A 14685-nucleotide genomic window follows, 5' to 3' on the forward strand; every position below is an offset into this window, starting at 1 on the left:
AGTAACTGCAAATAAATTTCTCCTCAGGGAATCAGTGCAGTCTTCTTTTTCCTTTTAAAACTTAGCTGGAGTTACTTAAACTAATTCTTAATACTATTCTGAAAGTATAAATATATTGTTTAGAATACAGAAAATGCTAAGAGAGTATAAAGAAAGACTTTAGTATATTTTTTTCATTTTCATGATTCAAGTAGAAAATAGTGCCAAGTAGGTATTATTATACATGGTAAATGAGATGAAAAAAATGTTTAGAATGTGAATTCCCTAGACCTTTGCTGTACTGGATTTCACAGGTGAAAAGATTTCTCTAAGATTTCTGAACTTTTAGTGTCTTCTCACATACTTCTAGTGTAAACAAACACTATAAACTTAACATCTGTATTAATGCTGCCTTTTTTAGGATTAATGATTAACGAGGTAGAAGATACTTAAGTTGAATTCTCAGACACATAATTGTGTATTAACCTTTTTGAAAGGCATTTTCAATGAACACTGGTGGTTTTTCAGGAAATTGCTGAATACCCACTCACAAATGCAGATATTGATGAAGTAGGATATTTGTATATTTGCTTTTTTTCAATCATTCAGTTTTATGAACATGGGGTCAAAGCATATTTCAAAATAAAGACCATTTATAAAACTGGACCACTTTAATGTTTACAATTTAATAAATGTCTTCATTGCAGACATGTATGGCTGTTTGGTAGTATTCAGAAACATCACAGTAATGGCAGTTTCTTCAATTGGTGTGTAGTCCTCAATAATTATATATGAAATTGCTATCAAACCAGTAAGACTGCATTTATACATCCATCATTTTCAGGATTGTTGGTAACCTGGGCATATTTTCCTAAGGAAAACAAAACCAAAAAAGGGAAAAGGGAGGGTTGTTAGCTAATAAAAATTAATTTTAAAGAATATAACTTTTGCCTTTTTTTTTCTTTTTGTCTTAATACAGCGTTTCACTCTTATTCCCCAGGCTGCAGTGTGGTGGCGTGATCTTGGCTCACTGCAACCTCTGCCTCCTGGGCTCAAGCAATTCTCCTCACTCAGTCTTCCGAGTAGCTGGGAGCACAGGCACACGCCACTGCCTGGCTAATTTTTTTGTTTTTGTATTTTGTAGAGATGTGGTTTTGCCATGTTGCCCAAGCTGGGCTCGAACTCCTGAGCTCAAATGATCTGCCTGCCTTGGCCTCCCAAAGTGCTGTGATTATAGGTGTGAGCCACTGCGCCCAGCCATGCCTAAAATATTTCTAATTACCACTTTCAATAAATAAGAAATGAACCATAAAGGATAAATGAGATTTTACAAAATTCAATCATTTAAGGACAAATTTGAGTTCTGAATACAATTTTCATACAAATGTGTTTTTGCAAATAATTGCCAGCTCCATGTTATTAGTACATTGCATTAACAGGCTTTTGTGGATTGATCTGAGCATTGTCACTTTTTCACATAATCCTTCCTGGAAAATGTATCAAGTTTCAAATGAGTTTCAAGTCAAGGTAACAACATATTTTAAAACTGAGGTCAGCTGACATGAAGTATAAACCAATGATTGAAGAAGTTGTAGCGTGTATTCTTCCCTTTCAAAGAAATTGGATCTGGGTACTAAAGGTAGAAAACTAAGCAAATGAGGGCGTTTAAAATTACTGCATGACACATTTCTGTTTTAATTATTACTGATCTAGTGTGATTATATGTTGTATGCCTCCCTCGGCTCATGGTTAATTTATTGTTTTTTTTTTACAATTTTTTTTAGTTATAACTTTGCATCTGCTTCCCTTGTAATAAAGAATTTTTATTAAAAAGGATCAAAATATTTTTATTTTACTTATTTTTGAGATGGAGGCTTGCTCTGTCTCCCAGGCCGGAGTGCAGTGGCATGATCTCAGCTCACTGCAAGCTCCAGGTTCATGTGATTCTCCTGCCTCAGCCTCCCGAGTAGCTAGAATTACAGGCACCCGCAACCACACCTGGCTAATTTTTTTGTATTTTTAGTAGAGACGGGGTTTTGTCATGTTGGCCAGGCTGGTCTCCAACTCCAGTCTCAAGTGAACCTCCTGCCTCGGCCTCCCCAAGTGCTGGGATTATAGGTGTCAGCCACTCTGCCCAGATAGCAAGGGGGCTTTTTAAAGCCTGGAAGCTTCTACATGATTTCTGAGACCTGTTAATGGGAATTAACAGAACGAACTAAACTGTGTTAAATCACTTTCAATTATTATTATTACTTTTTGAGACAGAGTCTCGCTCTGTCATCCAGGCTGGAGTGCAATGGCACGATCTCAGCTCACTGCAAGCTCCACCTCCCAGGTTCAAGCAATTCTCCTGCCTCAGCCACCGGAGCAGCTGGGATTACAAGTGTGGGCCACAACACCTGGCTAATTTTTGTATTTTTAGTAGAGATGGGGTTTCACCATGTTGGCCAGGCTGGTCTTGAACTCCTGACTGCAGATGATCTGTCCGCCTCAGCCTCCCAAAGTGCTGGAATTACAGGCTGAGCCACCGCTCCTGGCAGTTTCAATGATCAGTTTACCTATGTGGGACAGACAGTTCTATTTCTTTAAATTTAATAGGTATTTTCTCTTAATGTTAGCATGTAAATATAAGAAGTATTTACATAATATAAAGTTGCGGCAAAAGAAATTTTTTCTTATGGAAGACATCTTTAGTCATTGGCTAATACTTCACGTAAGCTGACCTCACTTTTAAAATATGTTTGATATATGCCTCCCTTCCTCTGCTCATGGTTAATTTATTCTATTTTCTTACAATATTTCTTAGTTATAACTTTGCATCTGCTTCCCTTATAATAATTTTTATTAAAAAGGTTAAAAAAATTTTTTTTGAGATGGAGATTTGCTCTGTCTCCCAGTCTGGAGTGCAGTGGCACAATCTCAGCTCACTGCAAGCTCCGCCTCCTGAGTTCAAGTGATTCTCCTGCCTCAGCCTCCCAAGTGGCTGGGATTAGAGGTGCTCGCCACCACACCCGGCTGATTTTTTTGTGTTTTTAGTAGAGATGGGGTTTTGCCATGTTGGCCAGGCTGGTCTCAAACTCCTGACTTCAGGTGATCCACCCGCCTCAGCCTCCCAAAGTGCTGGGATTTACATGCATGAGCTGCCATGCCTGGCTAAAAAGGATCAAAATAAATCTAGCAGAATGTATTACACCTTATGTAACTAAAACCAGTAAGCTAAATTTTAAAACAATTGTATTTATAACTACTTTTTCTATAAAGTATTTTTTACTAAATATTTACATCTGATTTACAATGTTTTAGCTCTACTGCATTAAAAAAATTTGCTGTATATTTTATTAATACATCAACTTGAATAGTATTTCTATTAGTACTGCAGAACACAGCAGCCCTGTATTCAAAAATTTACTTACCCCAAATAACTTTGCCTCCTTGCGTCACAAGGCCCAATTCGCTCACATTTACTTCAATGACAGTACCTTTGGTAATAACACCCAAAGTTGTATACAGTGGGGATGAGGGATTCTTCTTTACACCAAGTATTGGTAGGCAAAAGGTGGCTTTCAGTTCAGGATGTGTTACATGGGCTTTCTTGAAACGCAAGCCCTAGTAAGTCAAACACAACATAAGAATGTTTACGTCCAAAATGTTAACAGTGATGAGTAGTGGTCGTTTTCGCTTATCTTTTTCAACCATCTCCAAAAAACTATGGTTGAATAATGTCACCTTAAAGAAGCTAATAAAATATGTTTTACAGAGTAAAAAGCTGATGGTTACAGTATAAATATGTGGGGAAAACACCCACACAAATACTTAAGAATTTCTTTTTGAGACAGGGTCTTGCCCAGTTGCCCACGCCAGAGTGCAGTGGCGTGATCTTGGCTCACTGCAGCTTGGACTTCTTGGGCTCAAGACATCCTCCCACCTCAGGCTCCCGAGTAGCTGGGACTACAGGCACGCGCCACCATGCCTAGCTAAATTTTTTTTTTTTTTTTTTTTTTTTTTTTTTTTGGTAGAGATGGGGTTTCGCCATGTTGCCTGCTGGTCTTGGACTCCTGGGCTCTCAACGTATCCACCCACCTCAGCCTCCCAAAGTGTTGGGATTACAGGCCACCACAGCTAGCCTCTGGAAAGTTTTTTTTTTTTCACCCTGTAATAGCTACCTAGCAACATACTCAGATTTTTACTGTCTAGTCATCTACACTTAGACTTACTAAGGACTTTATATATACCAGGCCACTATGCTAGCTCACAACTGGCTCACTTAAACACAATAACCTCACAGCAAACACATCCCCTCTCCTCTGTTTTCGAATGATGTAACAAGGATCAGCAGGTTAAATGACTTGTTTCCAGATTAAATGGTGAGTGGTAAACAGACTCAAACCTTAATATCCTGATTCCAAGTCTTTATATACCTCAGCTACTTTCCATGATGAAAAAAGGAGTGGATTGTCAGCTTTCTTTAGGTTGATGGTAATATGAGACTGGAGGAGGCCCAGAGGAGTCTTTGTTACAGAAACTGGTTATGGAGTCACCCAGTCACCTAATAAGGTCTTTTAGGGTGTAGTACTTTAAACGTCACAACATTTTGCAGTCTTGATTTTTGTGTGCATGGGGATGGGGGGAAAAATCACTAAATCAGTTTCTTAGTAACAGACTCATTAATCAAGCTTGTAAGAAACTGACACCATTCAGGATGCCATCTGATTATAATGACAAATCTGTGAAACTACAGAAAACCTAGAATAGCCTGACTTGTATATTCTCTCCCTGTAGAACTGTTAAGGCTACCAAAATATATTCAGAATATGAATATGAAACCAAAACAAGTCGAGTCCATGATATAATCCGGGGTGGGGAAACATTTTGTGTAAAGAACCCAATAGGTAAACATTTTAGGCTTTGCCAGGCCATATGGCCTCTGTTGCAACTGCTCAATTCTAGGGGTAGGGGTTATGCAATATGTAAATGAACAGGCATGACTGTGTTCCATTAAAACTTTATTTACAGAAACAGGCTATTTGCCAATATTTTAATCTATTAAAAATTACTCACCTTGGCCGGGCGCGGTGGCTCATGCCTGTAATTCCAACACTTTGGGAGGCTAAGGCGGGTGGATCACGGAGATCGAGACCATCCTGGCTAACACGGTGAAACCCCGTCTCTACACAAAAATACAAAAAAAGTAGCTGGGCGTGGTAGCAGGCGCCTATAGTCCCAGCTACTCGGGAGGCTGAGGCAGGAGAATGGCGAGAACCCGGGAGGCGGAGCTTGCAGTGAGCCGATATCGTGCCACTGCACTCCCGCCTGGGCTACAGAGGGAGACTCCATCTCAAAAAAAAAAAAAAAAAAAAAATTACTCAGGTTGAACACTAGGATTTTGGCATGTTGCAACTTTCCTCTCTCTGATACTTTGTTTTTTTGAGGCTGTGTATCTAACTGGGAGAACAGTTCAGTCTCTTTGAAGGGATTTTGCAAAAATATATCTTCAACTATGTTTCTACCCAGGGTTGGGGAAGTTTGGGGTCACATTACTATTGCTGCCTTCAACAGAAATTAAGCTATATTAAATTATCTTCCTTTTTTCAAATATTTTCTTTTTCTTTTTTTCTTTTTTTTGAGACAGAATCTTGCTCTGTCCCCCAGGCTGGAGTGCAGTGGCATGATCACCACTCACTGCAAGCTCTGCCTCCCAGGTTCACGCCATTCTCCTGCCTCAGCCTCCCAGGTAGCTGGGACTACAGGTGCCCGCTACCATGCCCGGCTAATTTCTTGTATTTTTTTTTTTAGTAGAGATGGGGTTTCACAGTGTTAGCCAGGATGGTCTTGATCTCCTGACCTCGTGATCTGCCTGCATCGGCCTCCCAAAGTGCTGGGATTACAGGCGTGAGCCACCGCGCCCAGCTTTTCAATGATTTTCAAGAGCATTTAGATACTTTCCTTATCAAACTGGAATTGACTCTTATAAAACAGTCCTACTCAAGTTTTCGAACTGCTGTCAAAGACAGGAAGTGTTTTGAGACCTAGACAATATCAGGCATATTGTAGATCACTAGTTCAATGAGGAAAATATGACTGTGGAAAATGAAGATTCTAATGTCATGTTTAAAAGTCAGAATTCACTGACAATGTCTTATGATACTACTTTTTCAAATCTCTCACGAAGCTGAAAAGATTTTTTTTTTTTTTTTGAGACGGATTTTTGCTCTTCTTGCCCAGGCTGGAGTGCAATGGCGTGATCTCAGCTCACTGCAACCTCCGCCTCCCAGGTTCAAGTGATTCTCCTGCCTCAGCCTCCCTAGTAGCTGGGATTACAGGCGCCCGCCACCACGCCCAGCTTATTTTTTGTATTTTTTAGTATAGATAGGGTTTCACTACGTTGGCCAGGCTGGTCTTGAACTCCTAACTTCAGGTGATCCACCCACCTCAACCTCCCAAAGTGCTGGGATTACAGGTGTGAGCCACCGCACTGGGCTAAAGATTTTTGACTAGTGGAAAAAGTACTAAATAACTTCTATCAATAACTTAAAATAACAAAAATTGCATAAAAATATCTTTCAACCTGTTCCACATCAATTTAAAGAATTTCAGGAAATGATAATGTTCTTTATCCGATTTAACAAAGTGAACTAATATTTCGGTCATTACACTCTTCCAAGGACTTACCATTGGCCTGATGAATCTTTCATATTTAGGTGGTTTTCTTGTAAAGCCATCTCCAACAAAGCACACTTTAGTAACCATTCTCTTCCATGCCTTCTTCTTTCTCTTTCCTGTTCGAATAACTTTTAATACTTCTGTTTCTCCCTGGGCACGTACTTTAGGCAGAGGGACTTCCCATTTTCCCTAAAAATATGCCACAGTTAAAAGTTTATATTGTTATTAAAGGACAATGAGAATAAGTCAAATATGTTTTAGTTGTACAAAGTAGTAGATCTATTTTTTTTTTTGCTTGACCATCAACACATTTTTGGCTCAACTGTCTTCTAGAGGTCTGTATTGTCTCGTAAGCTGCAAATTAAACAGAACAAGTTTATATATCGTGGATATGTTAAATAAATGGTTGGCTTAAGCTAAAAATCTTAATGCTGTGTTATGGGTGAGAAAATACCACCTGTAATGTGGTGGTGGTTTTTTTTTTTTTTTTTTTCAGACGGAGTCTCGCTCTGTTGCTCAGGCTGGAGTGCAGTGGTACAATCTTGGCTCACTGTGCAGCCTCTGCCTCCTGGGTACAAGCAATTCTCCTGTCTTAGCCTCCCGAGTAGCTGGGACTACAGACACACACCACCACACCCAGCTAATTTTTGTATTTTTAGTAGAGGTGGGGTTTCACCACATTGGTCAGGCTGGTCTTGAACTCCTGACCTCAGGTGATCCACCTGCCTTGGCTTCCCAAAGTGCTGGGATTACAGGCGTGAGTCACCGTGCCCAGCTGATGGTGACTTCTATAAGCAGTATATGTGTTTACTAATGTTTAATAGCATAACACTGGAAGAGTGTTTCCACCTCTTAATATGTCTCTGTATTTCTTCCCGAGATGGATCTGTAGATCACTAGCAAGACAAAATCCGCACCAGATGTTTTATGCCTCCCTTGAGTGCAAATTCTATGAAAAAACTGAAGTAGTGTAAGGCAGTAAAAATAATTCTTTAAATATAAATACTGCATATTCTTTTATCTGGATTTCTGCTAATCTATTTATAGGTGTTTTAAAAAGCCACATTTTTTGTGACAACTCAGGGAGTTTTCCACCATTCTACTTTTTAACCAAGTTTGGCACTACAGGGCAGCACAAATAAGAAGCATTTGTATTTTTCTTTATGACTGCATAGCACTGTGGGTTTTCAAACAGGAAGACAAATATTGAATTTGAAATTCACTCCTTACCAGCTTTTTAATTTCATATGGCATTCTAATAAATTTTTTTTAAAACTTAAATTTTAAAACCTTATGATGAGAAAGCAGGTTTTTTATTATTAAATTTACAAAGACTTCAACATCTAAATAATGGGAATAATAGCTGTACTTCATGTTTGAAATTAAACCAAGAAACAAGAACCTCAAATTTGAATTGAAGTAATTCTCCTAAACAAAACAAAGACTTCAATTGTTATTGCTTACCGCCTTCTCTTTTCGTTTCTGTTTAATCATATTGGAAAGTACTTTAGCTCGAGATTGTCCCTCTCTGTCCAGCAGATAGGCAGGTACTGCTCCCTGTGGTGTCTTTTCATCATTCTTTTGTTTGGTGTTTCTCTTTTCATGCATCTTGATACTACCAAGAAGGAGAAAAGATTCAAGATTATCTGTTTTAATAATGATTACTCAAAAGATGTTAACTTGTTATGACAAATAAATGAGACCACTTACGTCTTTTTCATTTGTATTTTCTCAGCATGACGCTGTTTATGGTAAAGCTTAGCCTTCAGACCAATCATTTTCTTTGCCTTCTTTGAACGTTCATGAGCCTCTCGACTTTCCTTCTTTCTCTTTTTCTCATGGTAATCCAAACGGTATCCATAGCGTTTACGGTGTAATTCAATATATTCATTCTGTGGCTATAATGATGGAAGAAATATTATTTTAATTTTTTAAAGTACTGACAATTATTCTAAAATGCTTTCTTTTACACAGCACAAAGACCCTGTTTCATCCAAATGTTCACTTACTTAAATGATTCTTGCACCATTAAGTCTATTCACATGATGTAAGTTAAATTTTGGTCTCGAATGATATGAGGCATCAGGGCTTACATCTCTAATAATCTCATTAGGGAATGGTCCAAAATCTACTGGACCACAAAAGGGATGAACTGATTACAGTATCTTTTTTCCTTGACATAATTTGCTTTTTTAATAACACCTTCATTTCACATTTAAAACATTTAAGTCAGTTTTATTGAAGCATAATTTACACACAGTAAAACCTGTCCTTTTTAGGTATACAGTTCTAAGTTTTTCCTAACTACACAGTTCTGTAACCACCACAATCAAAATACAGAGAATTTCCATTTCCCCCTAAAATTCCCTATGTCACTTTTAAGTCAATCCTCTTTCCCAACCCTCAGTTTGATACCTATCCCTATAGTTTCGCCTTTCCCAGAATGAAACAGGGATCAACAGTAGTACATAGCCTTTTGAATCTGGTTTCTTGCTTTTGGGATTCACCCAGTTTGCTGCAGGTATAGGTACTTCAATCCTTTTTATTGTTGAGTAGTATGCTATTGTATGGATACACCACTGTTTACCCGCTGACCAGATGATAGGTATCAGGGTTGTTCCCAGTTTTGGGTGATTACGAATAAATCTGCAATAAACAACTGCATGCAAGTCTTCATGTGGACGTGTGTTTACTGCCAGACCGTTTTCCAAAAGTGCATTATTTTTCTTTTCACCAGCAATGTATGGGATGCTTTTTGCATTTTAGACACGTTTTAAACACGCGGCCAGGCGTGAGTCTATTCGTATTTTAAGGCTGCAAAAATAAAAATGATACAAAGCCAAGTCCAGCACAGAGAACAATGTTAAGTAACAACCAACAAGGTGTCCCAACTGCTATCACATAAACTTTGCAGCAATCACATGAAGGGTGTATGGAATGCCATTTTTGCAAAGAAACGCAGATTATAGAGACGTAACAGAAAGAGAAAGGACCCGGCAGTTAGATCTGGGCCGTTAAGCCCGGCTTCGCAATTCATTAGCTGTCTGGTCTTTGGCAAGGACGCCTTCAGTTTCCTCAGCAGTAAAATGAAGGGGGCGGGATTGACATCTAAGATTGTACAAGGCACAACCATATTCCCATTAGGCTCTGGGGCTGATAACCACGCTTGTGGTGAAATCAGGAATTTTTAGGACTCTTAGCGGTGGATCAAAAAGAAAAAAGAAAACAGGACAGAGTAAAATCTTGCTCCAAAGCTTGTGTTCTGGCAAATACCGTCTGTGTCTCGAATGTGAAGTTGTTTCCACTCCTCAGAGCCCACCCCACGGGTCTACCATCCTTTTCTCTTGGCAGTTCTCATTTCCGCCTACCACCGCTCACCCCCTACCCCAGCGCCCCAGAGTCCTCAGGTCCCACTAACTCAGACGCTGTGTGTCGCGAGCGTCCGAGGCATCCTCCTTACCATGGTGACGGCCGCAGAGCCGCCAGGAGCAGCCCCTGGAGTGCGAAAACCCTCTCAATTTTCGGGTCTCAAAGACCCACAAGCCCACGCCACGCAGGCCGGGACAGGAAAGGGTCACCCTTTAAAACGGCCGAGTGAAGAGCAAGAACCACGCAGCGGTTCCGAGCCTCTGTTTTCCGCTTTTAGCTAGGAGGACGGAAGTTGCTGGCAGGCGGCATTTGGCCGGTACACCGCCGGAAGTGTGGAGGTGTGGCTGCCCGAGGCGGTAGAGCGGAGAAAGCCTATTTTCTTTTCGTTTAGATACATTGCCTTTTCCCTAGGCTGGCGTCGAGACTTGAGGCCGTTGCAGACTTTGGCGCGGCTCACGCCTCCTGCTTCAACAGCCCAGCGGTGAGAGCTGGCCTGCGGCACGCGGCCTAATGCCAGGTGAGTACTGCTTCGAGCTGTGAGACATCGCGCGCCTGTGACCCTGTCACAGCGCTGGGTACCGCTGACCTTTCAGGCTGCGACGGACACAGCCAGCCACGGAGGAGGACAACAGGGCCTCCGGACTCCCCTCGGTGTTCGCTCAGTATGGAAGTTTTTCTCTATCATTCGGCGAAGGCGACTCATCTTTGTTCCGGTCACTCTGTGTAATGTGTGCATGATTGTGAAGGATACTGAGGAATGAAAACTTAGTGTACAGAAAAATGGAACTACTGGGCCTTTGCAGCTGTTAGAAAAGAAGAAGATAACATTCTGGTTTTTTGGAGGTACAGGACTGATTCCAGAAATTTCTGAGGCATTTTGGTGCAGCGAATCAAATGCTGAGTGGACTTGTATTTAGTGGCCCCCTAGTGTCAAGAAGTAATTCACTACCAGAAAGTACGTCTACTTAAATACACTGCCAGGTTTACCCTTTTACTGCATAGTTGCAGAAGTTCCCTTAATTACTTCACAGCTTGCAGCGTGATTCAGTTGATGAACAAAAAGAACTGTACCAAAAGAATACTTTCATTAATTCTTAGTGCTTGTATTTGAGGCAGTATTTTGTTTTTGCTTTTGTTTTTATGGGTATTTTGAGACGGCATCTCGCCCAGTCGCCCAGGCTGGAGTGCAGGGGCGCGAGCTCGGCTCACCGCAGCCTCGACCTCCCGGGATCAAGCGATCCTCCGACCTCAGCCTCAAAAGTAGCGAGCTACAGGCTCGCGCCACGAAGCCTGGCTAATTTTTGTATTTTTTGTAGAGATGAGGTTTCACCGTGTTGCCCAGGCTGGTCTCGAACTCCCGGGTACAAGCGATCCACCCGCCTCGGCCTCCCACAGTGTTGGGATTACAGGCTTGAGCCACAGCGCCCGGCTTTGAGGCAGTTTTTGTTTTTTTGAGACGGAGTTTCAATCTTGTCGCTTGTCGCACAGGCTGGAGTGCAATTGCGCCATCTCGTCTCGCTGCAACCTCTGCCTCCCGGGTTCAAGCGATTCTCCTGGTTCAGCCTCCCAAGTAGCTGGAATTATAGGCGCTCGCCACCACACCCAGCTAATATTTTTGTATTTTTAGTAGAGACGGGGTTTCACCATGTTGGTCGGGCTGGTTTCGAACTCCTGACTTCAGGTGATCCACCTGCCTCGGCCTCCCAAAGTGCTGGAATTACAGGCGTGAGCCACCGAGCCCGGCCTTTGAAGCAGTTTTTTAAGGCTCCATTTTCTAAGGTGATCTCATCATTCTCTTTAAAACCAGAAATAGTAACTAGCATTTGTATATTTTAGGTACAGTACGTTATATAATCACTTTGCCTTTAATGCGCCCCTCCCCGCTGTCCCTCAATCCCCCGAATTTCCTCCCTCATCTACTTCAGGTCTTTGCTTAAATGTCACTGTTTGAATGAGGCCTTCCTTGATCTCTTTACTTACAGTTCTAACTGTCCCAATTCCTCTTTCCTGCTTCATTCTTCTCTGCAGCACCCTATCATCATGGGAGAGACTATGTATTGTATTCGTTACTTTTGTTTGTTGTCTGTATCCCCTGACTACAGTAGAGGCAGTATGAGGGCAGAGAGATTGTTGTCTTCTGTTCACTGCATTAACACTGATATCTAGAAAGCAGTGGGTAGGCAGACACACAGTAAATTCTTGTTGAATAAATGGGAACGAATAATTGGCTTGGGCGGGGGAGGGCTGGGTTGTGCAAATTATCTTTTTATTGACAACCACTGAGTTAAAGAAGAGGAAAATGTCTATTAAATGTCTATTACAGTCATAACTGTGGAGAGACTATGAGGCCCTGAACTTTGGCATTACCAATGAAAAGGGAATGGATTCAAGGCCAGGCATGGTGGCTCACGCCTGTAATCCCAGCACTTTGGGAGGCCGAGGTGGGTAGATCACTTGAGGTCAGGAGTTCACGACCAGTCTGGCTAACATGGCGAAACCCCGTCTCTACTAAAAATACAAAAAGTAGCCAGGCGTGGTGGCACATGCCTGTAGTTCCAGCTACTCGGGAGGCTGAGGCAGGAGAATCGCTTGAACCCAGGAGGCAGAGGTTGCAGGGAGCTGAGATCAAGCCACTGCACTCCAGGCTTGGTGACAGGGCAAGACCCTGTCTCAAAAAAAAAAAAAAAAACAACAACAACAAAGGGAACAGATTCAAATATATTTAGGAAATCAAATGTAAGTATTAGATGACTTTCTAAATAAGAGTAGTGAATGTTTCTTAGCTAAGATCCAGAAAAGAACAGACTTAGGAGTAGTAATGAGGTTTCACATATCTTAATAACATGGATCACAATGGTTTAACACAGGGGTGTCTAATCTTTTGGTTTCCCTGGGCAACACTGGAAGAATTGTCTTTGGCCACACATAAAATACACTAATGATAACTAACAATAGCTGATGAGCTAAAAAAAATTAAAAAAAACTCATAATATTTTAAGAAAGTTTACGAATTTATGTTGGGCTGCATATAAAGCTATCGTGGGCCGCATGTGGCCTGCAGGCCACGGGTTGGACAAGCTTGGTTTAACATGGTCTGTCTGTCTCCCCAGCATCCCCAGTCTCAGCTGCGTCCTTATATTTCTAATAGCTTTGATATTGTACTTGAAACATAGTGAATATTTAGCAAATGTTTTTAAACTAAAGATGCTTAGTTTCTATAATCAGAGAGGAAGATGACTTGCTTTTATATATTTTTTACATGATTTAGTTTTTACTTGGTATGGTAGGAAAATCAGAGTATACAAATGAATCAATAAATTTTACTGCCAATTAGAAATTACCAAGTTAATATGTGGATGCTTAGTTTTTTATGCTTAATTCTATACATTTACATAACAATGCATTTTGGTTGATACAGTGTTTTGTAATTTCAATAAGTTGATTTCTACTGTATCGCCATATCTTTCTTTAAACATTACATTGACAAATAAGGGACATTTTAAACCTAAAAACCATATTTCTCATATTTAATCAGAATTTTCATTTTCTGAATGATGCATTGAATTTTTGGTAGCTAAAAATATTGTTCCGACTTTTTAAAAGTAATACATTTTACCATACATATTACGTATGTCTAACTTACATATGCATTGCTGACATGTAATACGTAAGTTTAGTTTTATGATTTTGTATATTTATTTTTTCAGACAGTAACAGTTTGGAGGATCAAGATGTTGACCAACTTGAGGATATTTGCAATGAGTCATCAGACAATACCCAGTGTGTATATTAATGTAAGCATTTCTTATAAAATTAAATGTCCTTTAACAACCTCAGCTCCTTTACTGCCTAAAATGCCCAGTATATCTCATCAGCTGTTGATTCCAAACTTAGTTGAGTCATAACCTTTGGAAATCTTCAAGCTAAACTAATTTGAAAGTAATTACCTTAATTTATTAAGAAATATAAGAGGAAATTACCTTAATTTAAAAGTAAAAGAACAGCTGTAGCTAAATCCTGGTCTCATGGAGTACTAAAATGCCAGTTGTTTTTGAAGGAGGGGTAGGGTTTTATGTCTAAGAATGTCATCACTTAATGCACATCTTTAAACTACTAACAAATAATGTGCTTTGTAATATTAAGTATCCACGGATTGAGACTTTTATGAAATAAAGTTTCTCTTAATATCAAAGTACAACATAATTATACAATGGTTGATACAACTACTTTTGGCTGTCTTCTGCAGAGCTGTTAGAAGCCAACTTCTTCGGCAATCTGATATTTGTCTCAGGAACATTGTTTTAGTCTTTAGCTCTGGTCTGACTCCTGAATCCTCTTCGAAACACTATAAATTATTTTCTAAACTATCACATCTTCAGTATACTTAAAGATATTAAACCTCAAACATAATAATACCCTTTTTATCTATAGCTAAGTGAGAGGTTACTTTAAAGCTTGTTTGGGTTGTTTCTTTTTATCTTCAGTGACTTAACAGGGAGTACAATAGTTTCCCCTTATTCATGGTTTTGCTGTTAGCTGTTTCAGTTGCTCAGAGTCAACTGTGGTCTGAAAATTAAATGGGAAATTCCAGAAATAATTCATAAGTTTTAAATTGTATGCCATTCTGAGTACTGTGATGAAATCTCATGCCATCCCACTTAATCCCACCTGGGAGGT

At 40.1% G+C, this 14685-nt stretch overlaps 2 protein-coding genes across 5 annotated transcripts in view; one reads left to right on the forward strand and one right to left on the reverse strand.

Annotated features, from left to right (window-relative positions):
- Nucleotides 1–631: 631 nt before the first annotated feature.
- Nucleotides 632–12112, reverse strand: NSA2 (NSA2 ribosome biogenesis factor). 2 transcript variants are annotated; one of them, XM_031003294.2, is made up of 6 exons: nucleotides 11989–12112; nucleotides 8350–8537; nucleotides 8104–8254; nucleotides 6649–6828; nucleotides 3393–3585; nucleotides 632–850 (listed from the first exon to the last, which is right to left on the reverse strand). In XM_031003294.2, the coding sequence occupies exons 1-6, from the start codon at nucleotides 12022–12024 to the stop codon at nucleotides 783–785; spliced, it is 816 nt and encodes a 271-aa protein (XP_030859154.1). In that variant the 5' UTR covers nucleotides 12025–12112; the 3' UTR covers nucleotides 632–782. The 2 variants fall into 2 exon arrangements, with proteins under 2 accessions (XP_030859154.1, XP_030859155.1); XM_031003295.2 differs by lacking the exon at nucleotides 11989–12112 and adding an exon at nucleotides 10100–10236.
- The window catches only part of GFM2 (GTP dependent ribosome recycling factor mitochondrial 2), a 63532-nt gene continuing 58956 nt past the window's right edge, over nucleotides 10110–14685 (forward strand). For 2 of the 3 annotated variants that reach the window (XR_010131747.1, XM_055367823.2), the window contains exons 1-2: nucleotides 10324–10525; nucleotides 13716–13802. Coding sequence is in view for 2 of the 3 variants with exons in the window: in XM_055367823.2 (XP_055223798.2) it covers nucleotides 13740–13802 (63 nt within the window). In the remaining variant the exon portion in view is untranslated. Of the gene's footprint in view, nucleotides 10526–13715; nucleotides 13803–14685 lie in introns of all 3 variants that reach the window. The other variant, XM_031003286.3, reaches the window with a different exon arrangement.

This window comes from Gorilla gorilla, chromosome 19, assembly GCF_029281585.2.
Source record: "Gorilla gorilla gorilla isolate KB3781 chromosome 19, NHGRI_mGorGor1-v2.1_pri, whole genome shotgun sequence".
Lineage (NCBI taxonomy): Eukaryota > Metazoa > Chordata > Mammalia > Primates > Hominidae > Gorilla > Gorilla gorilla.